We start from the raw sequence: 20,000 nt of genomic DNA on the forward strand, positions 1-20,000 counted from the left end.
TGTCTGAGGCCAGATTTGAACTTGGGTCCTCCTGACTCCAGAGCTGGTGCTCTCCCTATTGCACCGCCCAGCTGCTCCCCACAAACAGGTGTATACCATCGGTGTAGCACATGTTGGGTAGCTGCGTGAGTGGATCTTTGGAAGACACGCTGAAGCTGTACTCAAATAGCTATTAGGGCATTGCAAGAGTATGGGAGATGTGTAAACGTACATTTATGAGGAGAGATGTCTGTGTTTAAGTGCACATATATTGTGGTGTGAATGTGTTTATTATGTATAATAGGGGCAAAGAGATGTGATAAAAATATTTATGAGGATTTACATAAGGATATAAATATGTGTGTATAGTTACCAATAAACACTTATTAGACACCTACTTTGTACCAAGCTCTATGCTAGGTACTGGGGATGTAAAATAAAACAACCCCAATCCTGAAGGTACATACATTCTAATGGAGGAATAAACATCATACAAGATAGGGAATGACGATGTCAAAAAAGAGAGCAGTCCATCAGAAAGCATCAATTAAACACCTGCTGTGTCCCAGGCACTATGCTCAATGTTTGACAAATATCTTATTTGATCCGCAGAGTGGAGAACGGATTGGAGTAGGGAAGAGACTTAAAGTGGGGAGGCCAGTCAGGAGGCTGTTGCAATAATCTGGGGGAAAGGTGGTGAGGGTCTGAATTAAGGTGGAGTCTCTGTGACTAGAGATTGGGGGTTGGGTTGGAAAGGAGTGGAAGAAAAAAAGGACAAGATTTGGTCACTGACCAGATGTGCAGCGTGAGGTCATGAGTAACGGGTCATGGGAGGAAAGGATGGCACTGCCTTCAGCAGAAATGAGGCAGAGTGCCAGATGAGACACAGCTGAGGAGGAAAACAGACGCCCTTGGAGCCAGCAGCCAGAGAGCATGGAAGCCTTGGAGCAGGCCACGTGGGCTGTGCATGGCAGAATGAGGAAGGGTTAGCCTTGCAGATAGATCCTGAACATGACAGCATAAGGGGGAAGGCGAAGACCTGAGATGGAGGGATTATTTGGAGCCCGATGGAGGAGGGACTTTGATTCCAGGCTAAAAGTTTGCCTTTGACTCTGGCAGCAATGGGGAGTGAGGGATATGGGCAAGAGTGGACTTTAGGAAGACAAGATTGGTAGCTGTGGGAAGATGGTTTGGAAAAGGGGGAGAAGGGAGTCAGGGAGGCCAGTAAAGAGGCTGATGCTTTAGTCCAGATGAGCAGCAATGAGGATGTGAGCCATGAGCCAGCCTCGGGAATGCAGTGAAAGGAATCGGTACCATGAGTGTCGAACGACAGGGCTTAACGGGTCGGCCCTCCTTGGGGTCAAGGGCCCGAGTGACTGAAAGGACCATAGCAGAGCCCCAGCCAGAAGAGGGAGGGGGGTGGTAGCTATGAGTGCGGTTTGGACGGAGAATTGTGTTGGATTTGAGGTGTTGGGAGCCATCCAGGTGTGTCCTACAGGTGAGGGTTATAAGAATCCACAAGAGAGATTGTAGAATATAGATTTGGGAATCATCCGTGTTTTGGGAATCATAGAACAAAAAAAAGTGTAGAAGGAAAAGAATAGAGGCCCAAAAGACCGCTGATCTTATTCAGGAACCAGGGCTCTGTAGAGAGTTTGTGTGTGTGTGTAACAAACACATATACACAGATATATGTGTGAGGTGTAGATTTGTGGTGTGCACTTATGAGTGTGGGTGTATATATGTGTGCATGTATATGCAAACAAACACAGCTATATGTATAATATATATATGCATATTATGGGAATGTATAGTCGTGATACATATAGTGTGTGTATATATAAACAAACAAAATATGGGAGTTTATATTTGTAATAGATACATATCTATATTTCTATACATACATATATCTACAAATATGTGTGCTTATGATATGTATGCATGTGTAAATGTCTATATACACATGGATGGGGTATGTGTTTGTGGTGTGTGCCCATGGGTGCTTTTCAATATGTATATGCTTGTTTTATTGCCCGTATGCAATTCTGTATGCACATATACCCATATATGTGTATATATATGTGTGTTTGTGATGTGTTGCCTGTGTGCATTTCTGTATACATTTACACACATATATTATGGGTGTATGTGTTTGTGATATATACACAAATGCATAATTATATATACATATATGTATGGAAGTATATATTTGTGAATGAGTGTACATGTACATGAGACTAGGAGCATAAGAGTAATATATGGGACATCTTTACATATGGGAAAATGAATGTGAATGAAAAACCATTTGTTAGTATTAATAATAATAGCTAGCATTTATATAATATCTGGTATGTGCCAGACACTGTGCTAAGTGTTTTACAACTGTTACCTCTCTCTTTTAATATTTTGTATTGGGGGGGCAATTAGGGTTAAGTGGCTTGTCTCAGGTCACAGCTAATAAGGGTCTGAGGCCAGATTTGAACTAAGGTCCTCTGCTCTATCCACTCGGCCACCTAGCTGCCCTCTGTTAGCTCTTTTGATACAGCCTTGGTAGGTGCTAGGATTGTTCCCATTTTACGATTGAGGAAACAGAGGTTAAGTGATTTGTCCAACTTCACACAGCTTGTATCTGAGTATCTAAGTATTAAGTACTTATGCTTTGCACCACATGCCGAGGATACGAATAGAAACCTGAGGCAGTTCCTTCAAAAAGAAAGTCAGATTCTGATGGCTAGAGATCATATGCAAGGAAGAGATGGCCAGGGAGGGACGCATGAGTCAAGCAAATCACTGAGAGGATGGTGAAGATAGTGATTACCATGGCCTGGCCAGCAACAGTGGGGCTGTTGGTTTGAGGAAGATTCCAGACTGGGGTGGAAAGAAGCTGGGGGGGGGGGAGCAGATGGCAGGGGGATGTCCCAGATGGGATAGGTTTCTGATCTGGGATATGATGTAAGGGGGTGTGTGTGTGCGTGTGTGTGTGTGTGTGTGTGTGTGTGTGTGTGTGACAGAGGGAGAGGGGGAGAGAGAGAGAGAGAGAGAGAAGAGAAGAGAGAGCATCTCTATGTGACTGTGTGTGAGGAAATCACCCACCTATACACCTGCTTTCTTAGTGCTATAAAATCTTTGAGAATAATGTCCCCACATTTAGCATATCCTAATGTAAATACGAGGGAACAAACAGGATTTCAGATAATCCTCCACAACCACCACATTTCTATAGTCGCACAATCTTCTGAAAGTGAGATGCAGAGAAGCAAAATCCATTTGTGTCTATTGGTTGTTGGTTTTAAAAAAAGATTCAAGAAAGCAGAAATCATCCTTAAAGAATCCTCCAAGGCGCTCACAGCCCGATGGGAAAAGTGGAAAAGACCTAGAGGCAATGGGACTTGATGTTAGAAGAAACTTCCTAGCATTTGGTGAAAAGTTGGGTGAGTTTCATCATCGTGGTTCCTCCTTACTGGAGACCTTCAAATAAATGCAGGTTCACTCTTCTTGAGGTGAAGAGGACAGTTATACAGGCAAGTGGTCTTTGAGTCCAAACTGGACCAGAGACCCTCTGGGCTCCCTTCTGTGACTGTTTGGTCCTGTCCATCAGTGGGCTTGAATCCTGGACCTGGGGCAGATGGAAAAGGGGGGAGATAGAGCGGGATCCAGAAGAAAGTTGTGGGAGGCTTCCCACACTGCCCAGGATGTGCATGCAAGAGGCAACCCAAGAGAGCTCTCAAGGAGTGGACCAGAAAAGGGCCGGTCATTGCCTGAGAGCAAGGAATAATGAGCCACGGCTCAGGTGTAGCAAGTTAGCCCCAGAGTATTAGGAAACCTAGAAGAAGACCTGAGACTTTGGTAGAACATCTGTGGAGGATTCAGGGCGGGGGAAGTGGACAAGAATCCTGTAGGATGAACAGGCTTAGGTAGGCCCTGGCCCACATTGGTGAAGACCCATCAGCCAAGGAGAGGCCTGGGCAGGAAAATGTCCTCCACCAAGCCGAGGTGCCTCCTCTAGAATGAGGGGTCTTGGTTGTTTGGGGCTCTGAATAGCTTGGTGAGTGACCTCCCTCTCTGCTCCAGAGACTGAGCCCACCAGGGAACTGTGAGGTTCCCACCCACCACCTATATAACTCTGTGGGAGAAGACCTGGGCTCAGCCTGGCCCTCTCTGAATCCCCCTGGAAGTCAGGCCCTGAAGGCCCCTTCCCTTCTAAGTCCCAGTGTTCCTCATTGATTCCTCCATAAGCCTTCTAGCCGTGATGTGCTGGTGGGCCTCTGGGCACCCTTCTTCTTCTAGAAAGGTTTCTGCCAAGGCAGACGATGCCGCGAGGAAGGGCCGACCACAGCCACTGCCTCCCAGTCTGCAACGCTTTCTCTGTCTTGGGAATCTGTGTGTCCCCAGGCCTCCAGCCCAGCACAAGGCCCCTCCTGGTCCCTGCTCGTCGGGGGCTGCACCAGAACAGCAACCTCACTGAGAGGTCTGGGTTGTAGGCCCTGAGATGCATGTCCTTCCTGCACAGTCCTGAGTTCCAGCAGATGCTTAGCCCCTTTTTGGACTTGAGAAACAGCATTTTCACTGTGACCCGGCCTCAAAAACGAAAGTGTCCTTAAGGTGGCAGCCAGGACCCTCCCAGCCCCAAATCTCCTAGTCTTTAAAGGTGCTGTGGATAGTCAGGAAGATCTGAGTTCCATTCTGGTCTCAGATGCTAGCTGTGGGGCCCTGGGCAAGATACTTAATGTCTGATTGCCTCAGTTTTCTCCAATGGAGAATGGGGTTACTAACAGCCCCTACCTGTCAGGATTGTTGTGAGAATCAAATCAAGTGCTTAGCACAGTACCTGGCACATAGTAGGAGCTTAATAATAATAATAATAATGGCAATAACAATAATAATAATATGCTCATTCCCTTCCCCTTCTCTTTCCCTACCTCTTACCACTCCCCTAACCCAGCGAGAGCTTCCTGGGAAACAAAGGGCAACATGGGAGGCAGAGGGTCAGACAACATTCCTTGTGGGAAAATCGGGCATTACAAACCAGAGCAGTGTGGAAGGGCGATTCCCTTTCCTGGAGGATGAGTCATTGTACAGCATTACCCAGAGAAACCAGGGGCCAAGGAGCCGGGGGCTCTTCCCAGCCCTGCCCCTGCCTCTAGGACGCTGGCCGAGTCACTTCCAGTCTCTAGGACTCAGTCTCCTCATGAGAAAGTGGTGGTCCCTGGGGCCCCTTCCAGGTCTGTATCTCTGACCCTGCGGTCTTGAAGTTCACTTATACAAATGTGGCGCCGTCTCCCCTTCCACAACAGCGATGTCTGCCTCCATGGCCCTGCCTGGGCTCCCAAAGCCTGTGCCAGCATGAACCGGAGCTTGGGCAGCTTCTCTGGGAGAAGTAGAAAATGTCTTCCTTCTAGTCAGGACCCAAGTTCAAATTCTGGCTCTTCACTTGATGTGTGACCTTGGTCAAAGATCTTAACACCTGGGCCTCGTGTTCCTCCTCTGTAAAATGAAGGAGTTAGACCAGAGGCCCCTGAGGCCCTCCCGGCTCCCAGTCTGTTCGATGTATGAGCCAAGAAACAGTCGTGTAAAGAGAATTCATTCTGTCCTTCGAGGACCAGCCTACCCTGCAAAGCATGGAGAGGCTTTTTCCTACCCAGAGATTCATTTTCTTCTATCCATCGCATTTCGTGAAATCATCAGTTAAAGGGACGGGCTCAGCATTGGTGCAGCAGGCAGGCATTCACTCCGGGAGAAAGCTGAGCCCGTGGGGGGCCAAGTATGGCAATGCTCTCCCACTTATTCCCTGGGTGACCTTGGGCAGAGAAGTCACAACCCTGGGCTCTGAGTGTCCCCATCTGTGAAATGGCCTGGGCTGGGCTGGGGGGAGCTCTAGGGCTGCAAGTTCATGAGCCTACAACCCCATTTATAAACCTTCTTGGGCTTGGGCAAGAATCGGCATCTCCACTTTACAGGTCAGGCAGTGAGGCTCAAAGAGTGTGCTGGCTCACCCGTGCTCACGCGCATGTCTGAGCTGCAATCCCAGGCTAGGCTCTTCTCCTTGACTCCAAGCCTTGTGCTTGTGCCAGGGCAGTACAGGTGCCTCCCTTTACTGACTCAGGTTCCTGAGGCCACCAGTTCTCCCCCTCTCCACAGTCAGGCCTCCTCCTCTTCCAGAGTGGACAGCTGGGGGAACCACCACTGGCTACCTCTTAAGTGGGGGAGTGGGGTAATTCTGCCTTCCCTGATCAGAAGGAGTGAGGGCAGACTAACCATGTCTTACACACACACATACACTCTTTGCCTTCCTAGAACCACCTTCGTCTCTCTCCCAAATAAACGAGTGCCTTCTCCCCAAAGAGGGATCTGTCTTTCCCCCTAACGATGGCTCTTCAGGAAAATAGAGATCAATGGTCAAAAGAGAAGGAAGTATCGTCCTAAAATAGGAATTGATCTTCCCCCAAGTGGATCGATGTTTCCAACAAATTAGATTAAGCTTCCAAAAACAGGAATTGAGCCACAGAGGGGAGGAGGGGAATGAATCTTTTAAAGCAGAGGTTGACAACCTACCTCAATCCTTGATGCCTTGGAGTCCCTCACAGGGCCCCAGGAGCTTGAAGACAAGTCCTTCTTTATCTTGTCTCCCAACATCCTTGGGTGCAGCCAGACCTCTATCTGTCCCTCATAGAAAATAGTCTCAGCACCTAGCATCATGTCTTCCTATCTGTGTCGCTTCCCTTCTCTCTCAACCTCAATTTCTTGATCTGGACTAGATCATCCTTCCCTAAGGGGCCTTTCCAGTTCTGAGTTATCCGATGCTGTGACCTCAGAGTAAGGGTTGGAGGTTGAGAGGAGCAGCCTCTGTACTTGTAGCCACTTGAGTAATGGGAGGAGTGGGGGGTGGTAGGTGATGAGTAGCACTATGCCCTTACATTAACATATGTTAACCTTTCCAAAGCACCTTCCCATCTCTTCAGCTTATTCTCATTAGATAGTGGGCAGGTGATATTACTTCCATTTTACCTGTGAGGAAACTTGAGGCCCAAAGATCCAAGGTCACACAATAAAGCGGGGACAGAGCTGGGTCTGTCCAAGGCTCTCCTACCTCCTAGTCTAGGGAGCCCCCTTTGGGGGACCCCAGGTTGATGAGGAGGGTTTTGGTTATATGTCCATGCCCACCCCACTCTGCTGTCTGCCTTATTGTCCCCTAAGGGCAGGAGTGAGGGGGAGAAGGAAGGGTGTGCACTGTAAAACTAGAGAGCAGCGCTTGCTTTGCCCCACTCTGTTCAGCTGATCACGCTCCCACCACCTCTTGCTTCACCATGACACATTCTCGGGCTCGAAATTTTCAGCAGTCACCCTCATCCCCTGCCCCACCCCTGGTAGGTCCTGAAGGTGGTGGGAGTGAGCCATGGCCCAGAGAGCAGACAGGGCACCCTGCAAGGACCCTAGGGGAGGAGGCGACATGCACAGTAATGCATCCCCAACATACTCAGAGCAGGTTCTGGACCCCAGCAGAGAGTGGGGAGGGGGTATACTGAGTCATCCACACACTCCCAAGGGAAGCCCCAGCATTACCAAGGCAGCCGGCCAGGGTCAGGACTATAAGGCTCCGACTAGAATCAGGCAGCAGTACTGAGCGGACTGATTGCAGGAGGACAACACGGCTAAACCCAAGGGACCTTTCCCAAACCTCTACGGGGTGAAATCTTGAGTTTTAGCCTTCCCAGGTTCATGCTGACGAGAAACTCTTAAAGGTACTTATTCTCTGGTCCTTGCAAGCCTGGCCAGAGTTTTGTAAGAACCAAACATGTCCCATGAAAGCTGTTCACTGCTGGCTCCAGCTGTGGTCACCCAGGCCCTGAGGGAGGGGACAAAACTAAGGATGGATCTTCTGACACTCCTCATCCACCTGGTAGATGGACTTTGCGACGGGCCCACCAGCCCCAGTCCCTGGGCCAGGCAGGGAGGATCCCCAGAGACCTCCTACCTTGCCCAGCTGCATGTCCATCTCCATCTGTGTGTCCCCAGACTCCCATCCCCTCTGCAGCAGCTGGGTATGTGGGGGCCAGCTCCTTCCCCTCCAGTTCACTTTGTCTAGAAGATCTTAGGAACCAAGTACTGTCAACTGTCTCTTCCCTCCCTCCCTGCCTCCTCCTGATCACCCCTACTCTGGGGCCCTGGTGGGCAGAGGAGACCACCTCTCTTTTCCCGACCTTCCCCTCCCAGGACATGAATTTCGAGCCCTGCCTGCCTCTCTCTTCTAACCGCCGCCTTCCATTGCAGAACTCACATTGTAGAGCCTCCCCTCACCCCTCATCGTCCCCACTTCATACATCCCTTGGGCCGGGCTGGGGGCTGCCCCGGCCCCCCCACAGGCCATGACCACGCTCCTTCCCCGCCCCCACCTGGCGGGTCTGCTCTCCCCCCAGGTATGCTCAGCCACCCTCCAATCCCTATCACCGAGATGGCTGAGCACACTGAGCACCTCAAAGCAAACGACAACCTGAAGTTATCTCAGGAGTATGAGGTAAGTGGCTGCAGGACCCCCCCACCCCCCACTTGGGGGTCCTCACTGAGCCAGACTAGCTTGGTGGGGAGAGCACGGGATTTGGAGTTGGTGCTGGATCTCTGTTCTCCTGCTGCTCGCACGAGGCTGAGCGTGTCACTTTGACTGTAAAAGGCCTTTGGAAATGACCTTCTCTTGGAATAAAGTGGGTCAGGGCAATGCTAGAGCCCAGCCGAGTGCAGAGAGCCCAGGGGGTGGTTGGGGGAACCTCTCCAGGAGGAGTCTCTTCAGCTGGGTGCTGTATTGTGCCCAGAGCAAAGGGGCACAGCAGAGGCAAAGGCCTGAGTCCTGGCAGTGTAGGACAATGGGAAGTGCCCTCGCTTGGGGCTGAAACCCAGATCTCTCATTGACTTGTCATATGGCCTTGGCTGATCCCTAAGGGATCCTTGTTTGTTAAATGAAGGGCTTGGGGGGCAGCTAAGTCTAGCCAAGCTATTTCAGTCCTCTCATTTGATTCTCTCACATGGCCCAGGTGGCTAGAATAAGGACCACCCTTTGACTCTTCTCCTAACACCCCCCAACTCTGCTGCCTCTAGCAGCCTTGCCAGAGGAGGCTGACTCAGCAATAGTGGCCTGACAGTCTTGTGTTTGACATCCTTCTCATCTCCCTTTTTCTTTGTTCTGTCCAATCTGTCTTCCTCCTTTACCTCTCTTTCTTTCTCTTCCCTTTTGCTCCTTTTGTCTTCCTTCCTCTCCTCTTCCTGTCTCTTATTCCCTCTTTTTTTCTTCTCCCCTCCCTTTTTCTTCTCTTTATCCCTCTTTCACTCATTTCCCTCATTCTTTACCCTTTCTTCATCCTCTTTTTATTTTGCCCCTTCTGTTTCTCTCCCCATTCTCCTCTCTTATCTTCCCCCCACTTTTGTCTCTCTTCTCCTCTCCTTACCCATCTTTCTTTCCTTCCCCACTCTTCTGGATCTCCCTTTCTTCCTCTGTCTTTTTCTGGTCCTGCAGTCTATTGACCCTGGACAGCAGTTCACATGGGAACATTCTAACTTGGAGGTGAATAAACCGAAGAATCGTTACGCCAATGTCATAGCTTACGACCACTCGCGGGTCATCCTTCTCCCCATGGAAGGTAAGAGTCCTTCTGAGCTGCCCAGGGGGCACACTGGGCAGGGATTCGCACCCCTACTTCCCAGGTAGGAAAGCTGAGGCCAAGAGAGAAAAGGTCTGTCCCTGAGTACTGGCCGAATCAGGGCTGGAACTCGGCCCCCAGCCCCCAGTGAGCTCTTCACCATAGTGTATAATCAGGCCTCAGTCACACTCCTGCCCCAGCGAGAGCTGGGAGGGGGAGGTTTAATCAACTCTTCACAAACTAGAATTCCTCTAAAAATAAAAGAAAGATGGACAAGAGAGGGAAAGCAGCTCCCAGGTGGTGGAAGTCATCTGGTTTCTGGGCCTTTTGTGCCCCACCCTAACCATTTCCCAGTTGAATGGGATACTTTAAGAGGTAGTGAGCACCCCGTCACTGGGAGTCTTCAAGCAGAGCCTGGATGAGGGCTAGCCATGCCTTAGGGCTCTGTCCCAGCTCCATGATCTGTGGCTCTCCCCCGTGAGTCTTGCGGGCAGAACCACCACCACAGAGCCGAGAGGGAAGAGAGGCAGCGTGGCAGGCCCCACTCTTAGGGGCCTTCTCCCTGAAACCATCCCTGAGGGACAGATCATGCCCAGGACCATCCTTGTTCCTGTAGCTGGGCAGGGATTCAGGAGAGAGAGAAATCCCCCATCCAGCATGAGCAAGAATGAGGACTGCCCACCTCCAGTCTGCGGAGCCTCAAAAGTCACCAAGCAGGAGTTGTCCTGGGCCCCCACCACCATTCTCTCCCTCTGCAGACGGCCCCTCGTGGTCCTGGGCACATGTGGGGAGAGGGTTGCCCTGAGAGCCAAGGGTCCGCCCAGGGTCTGCGCCCCCCGGGATGGCCCTAGCTCTGTCCTGCTGAAGGACGGCCCGAGCCTCAGCCCCAAGGGAGGGTGCTTCCAGAGGCTGCCCCTCCGAGCGCCTTCCCTCTCTCGAACGCAGGCATCGTGGGCAGCGATTACATCAACGCCAACTACATAGACGGCTACCGAAAGCAGAACGCGTACATCGCCACGCAGGGGCCGCTGCCCGAGACCTTCGGCGACTTCTGGCGCATGGTGTGGGAGCAGCGCTCGGCCACCGTCGTCATGATGACCAAGCTGGAGGAGAAGTCACGGGTAAGGGGGCGGGCAGCGAGCCGGAAGCACCGGGGCCACGCCTGGAACCCGCTCCACTCTCTCAGCCCAGCCCGACCGGCCGGCCCAGCACTGCCCGCCCCCCACCCCCACCCTCACTGCGCGCAGGACCTAGGGACTGCAAAAAGGCCCGGAACGGAGGGGGCAAAATACGTAAAAAGGGGGGCAAGAAGGGCCACCTGCTGGCCCCTGAGAAGGAAGCAGGCCCATGCGGGAAGTTCACAGATTGTAGAGACCTGGATTCGAGTCCTGCTGTGCCATGGCTGCCAGCCGTGGGATGTTCACTGAGTCACCTCCACTCCCGGAATCTGTTTCCTCATCCTCTCCTCCCAGAAGGGCGGGGGCTGGGCAGAGCTTCTGTAGCCTAGAAAAGGCCCCTGGCGGGGTCAGCGCTGCTCCGGCCCAAGCAGCCTCGTCCCAGCCAGGCCGCACTCCCCGGGGCTGCTTCCCTGGGGCGGGCCATAGCCGCTTAGCCCAGACTGATCCCGGCCTTCCCTCCCCCAGATCAAGTGTGACCAGTACTGGCCTGGCCGGGGCACCGAGACCTACGGGGTGATCCAGGTCACGCTGCTGGACACGATCGAGCTGGCCACGTTCTGCGTCCGGACCTTCTCCCTGCACAAGGTGCCGCCTCCTGCCTAGAGCAGTGAGCCAGGCCCGGGGCTCTGGGGCCAGGAGGGGGTGGCCTTGGAGACAGGGAGGAGTCGGAGGGAGCATTGGGCTTGGGAACCTCGAGGTTCTGCAGGGCCCTGGGCCCCCTCAGCGCCCCAGGCCCTGGCCTCTGCAGCCAGCCCTTCCCCCCCGTCCTGTGTCCCATGAGTACAGGTTCCCCCTGGGGGGACACCAGCCCCCTTTTGGGGAGAAGGCAGCCGTCCAGCTCGGGGAGGAGGGAGTTCTGGAGGTTTGGTAGCTTCATCACAGGGGGCCCCAAGGACAGGATGGGCTCGGAAGGATGGGGGATGGGAGAGCTTAGGCCAGGAAGAGATGGAGCAGCTGGGACTTTCTCTCAGGGCGCAGGAAGCCGCCGGGGTTTCAGAGCAGGCAGTGAGGGGGCCAGAGCCTCCCACACTATACAGGTGCCTTAGGAGAGGGGTCAGTCCAGGGGCCATCCGCCCACCAGCCTGCCCCATGTCCCCTCAGAACGGCTCCAGCGAGAAGCGGGAAGTGCGCCAGTTCCAGTTCACAGCGTGGCCGGATCACGGTGTCCCGGAGTACCCGACGCCCTTCCTGGCTTTCTTGAGAAGGGTGAAGACCTGCAACCCTCCCGACGCGGGCCCCATTGTGGTGCACTGCAGGTACGCGGTCTCCCGGCCTCCGCGGTCCCGGCACCGGGTCCTGCCCTGGCCGGCTTGGGCTTAAAGGGCATTGTTAGGACCAGCTGCTGACATATCGTGGGACCTGCCCCTTCGGGCTCCCCTGCCCCCCGCCTCCAGCCTTATCTCTAGGGCGCCACCCCAGAGACCAGCAGGGGCTTGGGGCACCAGGGCCCCCCGCACGGCCCTTCCCTCCTCCCTGAAGGAGCACGGGGCGGGGGGTCAGAGCCCGCTGGGCCCAGCCGGTGCGACCGCTCTCTCTCCCACAGCGCGGGCGTGGGCCGGACGGGCTGCTTCATCGTGATAGATGCCATGCTGGAGCGCATCAAGCCCGAGAAGACCGTGGACATCTACGGGCACGTGACCCTCATGCGCTCACAGCGAAACTACATGGTCCAGACCGAGGACCAGTACAGCTTCATCCACGACGCCCTTCTGGAGGCCGTTGCCTGTGGCAACACGGAGGTGCCCGCCCGCAACCTCTACTCATACATCCAGAAGCTGGCCCAGGTGGAGACGGGCGAGCACGTCACGGGCATGGAGCTGGAGTTCAAGGTGAGGGGTGGGCGCAGCCGCGGACAGCGGGGGGTGGGGGGGGCGAGGAGATCCTCCGCTCCCCGGCCCGCTGCTCCCTGGCGGCCCAAGCCAAACTGGGCCCTTCCCTCTGGGCCTCGGGCGCCCCACCCCGGCCTGGGCCCCACCCCTCCCTCCTGCCCCCAGAGCCAGGCTCAGGATTCAGAGAGAACCCGGAGGAAGAGCAGGGAGGGTGGGGCCGGGGCAGGAAAGGGGGGCTGACGGCGCCCTCCCCTCTGCCGCTCCCAGAGGCTCGCCAACTCCAAGGCCCACACCTCGCGCTTCATCAGTGCCAACCTTCCCTGCAACAAGTTCAAGAACCGCCTGGTGAACATCATGCCCTACGAGAGCACGCGCGTCTGCCTGCAGCCCATCCGCGGCGTGGAGGGCTCCGACTACATCAACGCCAGCTTCATCGACGGCTACCGGTGCGTGGGGGTCCCTGTCTGCCCTGCCCCCCCATGGGGGTCCCTGTGGGCCCCCGGCCCGAGTCCCACCGCTCGGCTCCCATCTGTCCGAGGAAGGAGCCGGGCTCGGGGGTTGGCGTCGCGGTAAACCCCCGGTCCCTGAGGGCCTGCGCCCCCCCCTGTGACCCTCTCTCGCTCATAGGCAGCAGAAGGCCTACATCGCCACGCAGGGGCCGCTGGCTGAGACCACCGAGGACTTCTGGCGGATGCTGTGGGAGAACAACTCCACCATCGTGGTGATGCTGACCAAGCTGCGCGAGATGGGCCGGGTGAGTGGGTGTGGCTGCCCCCTCCCCCGGGCTTAGCCTTGCTGGCAGCCAGTCCCGACAGAAAGGGGCTTCCTCTGAGACTTAGGGAGCCTCCGTAAGGCTTCCGGCAGCTCCGCCCCCAGGACTCCCCAGGGAGGGGGCAAGAGTGCGGGGAGGGGGGCTGCTCCAGGACCCTCAGTCTGTTAGCCCAGTCCGGCCCGGCCTCAGGGAGTAGGGATGAGACAGAGGCTGCCCCCCAGCCCCCTCCCCTCCAAACGCTGGCCAGCCTGACAGACGGCCCGCTCTCCTTGCACCAGGAGAAGTGTCACCAGTACTGGCCGGCAGAACGGTCGGCTCGCTACCAGTACTTCGTGGTGGACCCCATGGCCGAGTACAACATGCCCCAGTACATCCTGCGCGAGTTCAAGGTCACTGACGCCCGGGTGAGTATGTGGCCGGGCCCGGGGGGCGGTGGGGTGCAGGTGCCCAGGCTCTGGGGGGGGGCAGCTCTTCCCCTCCCCTCCCAGCCCAGGTGAGGTCTGGCCTCCCAAAGGGCACCTGGAGCCTGAGGCCGGGCCCAGAGAAACCAGGAGGGGAGGCCAAGGAGGAAGGAGGCTGCGGAGGAGGGGAGGCCACAGCAAGGACGGTGGCCTGGAAGCCAGAGGCCCTCCCTGCTGTTCACTGTCTCAGTCCCCTTTTTGAGCCCTGTTTCCCTCATCTGCAAAATGGGGGGAAGCGGACTAGAAAATCGCTGTGGTCCCTCTTAGCTCTAAGAGCAAGGTCCTACAAGTTGTTGTTAGGGAACAAAGCAAATGGTGAAGACAGTAAAGAGGGAAGGAGAAAACATTTATGTACCACTTACTGTGTGCCAGAGTCGTGCAAATACAATCTCATTTGACACTCACAAAGCCCCTGGGGGTAGATGCTGGATTCTCCCCATTTTACAGTTGAGGAAAATGAGGCAGACAGAGTCAAGTCCAGGGTCCCACAGCTAGGAAGGCTCTGAGGCCAGACTTGAACTTGCTAATTCCAGGGCTTTGATCCTGTGCGACCTGCCACCTAGTGGCCAAGAGCCCAACAGCAGACAAGAGGAAGGCGGCCTGGGCAGCTCTGCTCCTGGGAGAAGGGTTGGGACTGCACGGGTCCCTGAAAAGCGGGCCCACTGAGAGAGGGGGAGGGGCCCCCAGTCCAGTCTGCTCAGGGTGGATGAAGGAATGGATGAAAGAGCATTTATTAAGCACCCGATGTATGCTAGGCACTGCGTCCCTGCCCCCAGAGAGCTTAACATTCTAATGGCTGAAAACAGTGCCGAGTTGGACACGGAGCACCAGGAAAGCTCCCCTCTCAGAGCCCGGGCTCAGGGCCAGAGGGCAGAGGTCCGGGCTGAATAAGAGCAGTGGATGGTGAATGATAGTGGTGCTGGAGTAATGGAGGGGGGTGGAGGTTTGGCGCTGGAGGGGAATGGGACCGAGTCCTCCTCCCTGCCCCCTCCTCTGCCACCCTCACTGCCTCAGTGGCTCCTGCCTGGCCCGTCGCCATGGGTGGCCCCCAGCGGACCCCTCTCCTTCAGCCCCTCCTCTGCCTAGTCCCGGGAGCTGCCTCTTCTTTGTCGGGTGGGTCTGCACCCTTCTCCCGCAGGCCGGCACTGCTCAGCCTTACCTTTCCCTCCTGTCCTTCAGGCCCTCGTGCTCTGGAGAGTCCTGCCCCCTTAGCCTGGATCAGGTTGCTCAGAGGGTTCCGCTTCCCCTCCCCCATCAGGCTCCCTCCTGTGAGGGGTCCCCTTGTCCCAGAAGGACTCTCCCCCTCCCCCCCCACCAGGTGTGAGCCCTGCGTGGGCAGGGCCTTCAGTTGCTAACCTGTGACTCTCCAGCAGCTCTGGGAGAGCCGGACACGGAGAGAGTGCGCTCTCCCGGCCGGGCGCTGACCACTGGACCTTCTCCTCCCCAGGACGGCCAGTCCCGGACGGTCCGCCAGTTCCAGTTCACAGACTGGCCAGAGCAAGGCGTGCCAAAGTCGGGCGAGGGCTTCATCGACTTCATTGGCCAAGTGCACAAAACCAAGGAGCAGTTCGGCCAGGACGGGCCCATCTCTGTCCACTGCAGGTAGGGATCGTGGCCGGGGCCGGACTCCCCGGGCTCTGAGCTGAGCATGGCTGGGCAAAGGTGCTGCTCGGGGCTGGGCTCATGGAAGGAGACGCCCCCTCTCCCCTTCTCTCCATCCATGGTCATGCCCCCCCCCCACCTCCCAGCTTCCCTCCCACCTCCCCACATGTTCCTCTGTCCCCGGCCTCTCCTTGGCCCCCTCCCAGCTTTGTCCCTCCGCTTTCAGGGAACCTTTCCAGAGCCCTGTGTGAAAGGGAATGAATTCTGAGTGTCTCAGACACACACATGTGAAGGATAAAACAGACTATTCTTCATTAAAAAAAAACCCTTTGTTCAGTACATGAGGATGTGCTCTGTTACCAGTATGATGTTAAAGATTTATCAGAACACAATCAAATAAATTAGCTGGTTTTATTCTCTCAGAACAGCCCCCCCCGCCCCGACACTTGGGCTAAGTGACAGCCAGGCAGTATTCAGTGTCTGAGGCCAGATTAGAACTCGGGTCCTCTTGACTTCAGGGCTGGGGGTCTACCCACTGCGCCCCCTAGCTGCCCTCAGAACGGTTTCTGAAAAGGGTGACCTCACATCCTGTGCAGTGTCCGGCTTGTTCTCAGCTTGGGATTGGTTAAGACGGGCCTGAGGGTCCCAGTTCTCTGAGACCAGTTGTGTGAGCCCCGAGGGGAGCAGGGGGGCTTCTGCCGAGGCACCAGGAGCCCCCGGGAGACTTTGCTGATGGGAGCCGGTCGGGCCCTGGCTGGGAGAGCAGGGAGCCAGCCCGTCTATCCCAGGCCCTTGTCACCCATCCATGTTTCGTTACTAGAGATGGAAGGGGCCTCAAGTCTGGCCTTCATTCGCTTGGTCTGGGTCCGTGGGAAGCACTCGTGCCCCTCCCTTTCCCAGCCCCCAGGTCCGTTCCCTGCTGAGAGCACTTGGTGATGTCACGGTGGGCTGACACAGGGACTTCCGACTGTCCCACAACAAGGAGCTCCTCATATTCCGGAGAAAGCCCCCCATCCTCCTGTGCCCCATCCCCACCCCCATCCAAGCTAGGTCGCTCCCCCACAGGATCAGCAGGGAGGGTTGGGGGATTCTCGCCGTCACTAACTAGTGCTGTTTCCACAGTCCCGTTGGTCCTGCCTGTGTCCCACCCCTCCTCCCTGTTCCCACTGATATATTCACATGGTCCCCAGTCTGGGGCATCTTGTTCATTCCCCTGACTCCATTTTCCTGGATGATATTTTCCCACCTCCACTCATTGGCTCCATTGCCCTCTCCTCCCCACCTCCACCCCCCTGCCAGACTTGCCCCAAAGGGCAGACTCCCTTTCCTGTTCCAGGCCATCCGTGGCTTCCAACCTGATTTCCTGCAACTCCTCTCCCTGTAAGGCTGCTCTGCAGTCCAGGCAAACAGGCTTTTGTTCCCCAAGGGCAGCCTGAGCTTTTTCCCTTTTCCCCACTTCCCCCTCCCTGATTCCATCCCCTCCATCGGTTTCTAATGCCCTCACTTTGTGTGGGACTAGACGGGGCTCTGTACACCGTCGGTGCTTAATAATAAGTTTGTTGGGTCTCTCTCCTCTCTCCCGACCTTCCTCTCCCTTCCCTGTCCCTCCTCTGGCCTGCATCTTCCCCCCACCCCACCATTGGATGGAAGGACCTCCATTGGGGTTTGGGAAAGGCCCCTGAGCATCCTCAGAACTTGGGGGGAGGAACAAGGCCGGCTGGGGGCTCATGGTTACATCTGCAGAGCTGGATTCCAATTTTGGCTCCCCCTGCCCCCAAGTCGCCCCTTCCCACTCCCGGCCCAGCAAGGGGAGGTATTGGATGACATCCAGGGCCTTGAACTTGAATGGCAAAAATTAGCCCTCATCCGTCTTTCACTAACTTTATGGAAACCTAGCATTTATTTCCGCTGGGAGCATGGGGAGCACCCCCAGATTGTCATTGCGCCTGGGCCCTCACCTCCCTGTCCCCTGCAGGGGCCCGGGGCTTTTGCCACTTGCAGGACGCCGGTGTGGCCCCTTGGGGTCCCCAGGTGACCCAAGGGAGATGGCGAGGTCCTTTCCCCCTCTGACCCCATGCTCTTCTCCCCTGGTCTGCAGCGCTGGCGTGGGCAGGACCGGGGTCTTCATCACACTCAGCATCGTGCTGGAGAGGATGCGCTATGAGGGAGTGGTGGACATCTTCCAGACAGTGAAGATGCTGCGGACACAGCGGCCGGCCATGGTGCAGACGGAGGTGAGGACCGCCGGACCGGGACTTGGGCAGCTCTGGCCGTCTTTGGCCCTGGGGGCCCGGGGAGGCCGTACTGGGCGCTGAGGGCGACAGTGAGGAGCCCAAGGCAGACGCAAGTGAAATGACTGGCTGGGATCTCCCGGATGGGAACTCGGTGCTTCCAGACCCAGTTGGCCATCCCTGCTGGGCCCCACATTCCAGAGTGACAGGGCAGCCCTTTTCCCCATCTGCTGCTGCTCTGTGGCTGCCTCTGTCTCATCCCATGCGCCTGCTGCCCCCGTGCCCCCCGCTCCCTCTGCACCCCCTACACCCCCCCATGCCCAGTGTTCTCCCAGGAGCTCCTGAAGCTTCACTTACCTCAGCTGTAAAATCAGCCCATGGAGATGTAGGGACCGTCGCCCATGGAGTCGGGACTCACACTCAGGCCCCCCGACTCCTTCCTCCCAGAGCAGCACGGCTGTCCTCTGGCCCCCTGGGTGGGGGAGGGCTGTGTGGCCGCTGCTGACCCTCTGTTCCATGCTTTAGGACGAGTACCAGTTCTGCTACCAGGCCGCCCTCGAGTACCTTGGAAGCTTCGACCACTATGCAACATAAAAAGCCATCCCTCCCCCCGCCAGCTCCACGGACCCCCGGACGCCACAGACGCTCCTCCTTCCTCCCAGTGGAAGGAGCCTCGGACCCATCACCACAAACCGAACCCAACAAGTACCTTTTCATTTGGAGGCCACAGCGGGGAGTGTGGGGGAGGGGTGGGCTGGGGCCTCACTCTGGGCCATCACGGCATGAACTCAAGGAGCGTGAGCCAGGGCTGGTCTGTGCCGGGGGCTCGATACCTCAAGTCAGCTCTGGCCCCCAGGTCACCTTGCCCCTCCCCAGCCCCCCAGTCTGGGGAGGGGCATAGTCGCTTGGGTCCCATCCTTAAGAGTTTGGTTTCTTTGTTAATCCTGTTGGCCATTTTTAGGGGAAGCCATCCCCCCACGCCCCCCACCCCCTACCATCCATGCACGCAGAGCCCCGCACCGCAGTCCTGAGCCAATGACCACAGTGAGGAGACGCCTCCAGTGCCCGGCACTGGGGGAGGGATGGAGAGTCACTGGACGGTCTCTGCCCAGAATGGGGAAGGAAGGCTGCCCAGGGGTCCTCCCCAACCAGGACCCAGCTGGGGGGCTGAGCGCTCCCTGGAGTGCTGGGGCCAGATCACCTTTTGAATACTTGGAACATTCCTTATTTCTTTTTTGATTCCAAAAAATGTTACTTCTGCAAAGATGGAGAAAAAGACAAAGGGGGATGGCGCAGCTTGGCAACTGGCTTTCCTGCCTGTTGGATTTTGGGGAGGGGGATGGGGGGCCTGGCTCGTCTGGCCCACCCCTCCCCAACTCGGGCAAACCCTCTCCTCCCCGCCCCCACCGCGGCCTTGGGACAGAGCTGGCCACAGACTCACGGCTGCGGACTGAAAGGAACCTTGGGATCCAGCCTTTGCAGGCGAGGAAACAGAGGGCCGGCGGCCCTGTCCTGGCCAGGTTTGGGTCTGAGCCCCGAAGCCTGCGCAGGCCCCCCACGCCGCCGCTCTGCCCCCTCCCCTCGGGGCAGCCAGGGGCCTCAGAACGCTGGCCCACCTCCTCGGCCGCCGGACCACCGGAAAGAGCGGAGCCTCAGCCCTGCGCTGTGAGCGGCTTTCTTCAAAGTATCGATGTAACTGTAACCAGTGACATTACCGTTTTTTTTTTAAATAGTGTATTTTTTCCTTTTTTAAAAAAACTGACAGAATATGAGTCAATGAATTTAAAAGAAAATTTGCTTATTCATATTACGTTCAAAGACAGTCTATTTTTTCACGGTAGAAACGTTCTGTGTACTGGCTGTGATCATATACGAGATTACGTGCGAATTGCTACTTCTACATACGCTTTTCTACCATTGGAAAGGTTCGACCGCTCATGTAAGAACGAACTGTCCTTGCTTTGTTTTTAAATCCTATCTCAGACATATCAGACATGGTTCCAGGTGCGGGGGGGCCGGGGAAGGCCGGCCACAGCCCCCCCCCGCCGGGACCAGGCGCCTCCCACCAGAAAACCCCGGGCAGTGCCCCGGGCGGCGGCCGGGAGGGGAAAAGGGGACCGCGGGCGCCGACCGTGTTGCCAAAGTGCAGAGGCGAGAGGAACACACGCCCTGCCCCGGAGGGGGCGGCCTCCCTCTGCCCCGGGGAGACGGGCCCTCCCTGCGGGAAGGGGCGCGCGCGTGCGCACACACTCAAACATGGACACGCACAAACGCGCGCACACCCCCGCCTCCTGCGCTCACCGGGGAGGGACTGGACCGCCC

The 20,000-nt window shown here is 56.3% G+C and overlaps 1 protein-coding gene across 14 annotated transcripts in view; it reads left to right on the forward strand.

Annotated features, from left to right (window-relative positions):
• PTPRS (protein tyrosine phosphatase receptor type S) overlaps positions 1-20,000 on the forward strand; it is a 197,821-nt gene that overhangs the window by 177,617 nt on the left and 204 nt on the right. For 13 of the 14 annotated variants that reach the window (XM_051971817.1, XM_051971821.1, XM_051971820.1 and 10 more), the window contains 12 exons: positions 8,394-8,491; positions 9,482-9,605; positions 10,551-10,726; positions 11,249-11,368; positions 11,885-12,039; positions 12,327-12,612; positions 12,880-13,058; positions 13,240-13,366; positions 13,663-13,788; positions 15,293-15,447; positions 17,546-17,681; positions 18,204-20,000. The exon at positions 18,204-20,000 is cut by the window's right edge and continues 204 nt beyond it. In XM_051971817.1, coding sequence (XP_051827777.1) covers positions 8,394-8,491; positions 9,482-9,605; positions 10,551-10,726; positions 11,249-11,368; positions 11,885-12,039; positions 12,327-12,612; positions 12,880-13,058; positions 13,240-13,366; positions 13,663-13,788; positions 15,293-15,447; positions 17,546-17,681; positions 18,204-18,272 — 1,751 coding nt within the window. In that variant the 3' untranslated portion in view covers positions 18,273-20,000. The remainder of the gene's footprint in view (positions 1-8,393; positions 8,492-9,481; positions 9,606-10,550; positions 10,727-11,248; positions 11,369-11,884; positions 12,040-12,326; positions 12,613-12,879; positions 13,059-13,239; positions 13,367-13,662; positions 13,789-15,292; positions 15,448-17,545; positions 17,682-18,203) is intronic. The other variant, XM_051971819.1, reaches the window with a different exon arrangement.

The sequence above is a fragment of the Antechinus flavipes genome, chromosome 1 (genome assembly GCF_016432865.1).
Source record: "Antechinus flavipes isolate AdamAnt ecotype Samford, QLD, Australia chromosome 1, AdamAnt_v2, whole genome shotgun sequence".
Lineage (NCBI taxonomy): Eukaryota > Metazoa > Chordata > Mammalia > Dasyuromorphia > Dasyuridae > Antechinus > Antechinus flavipes.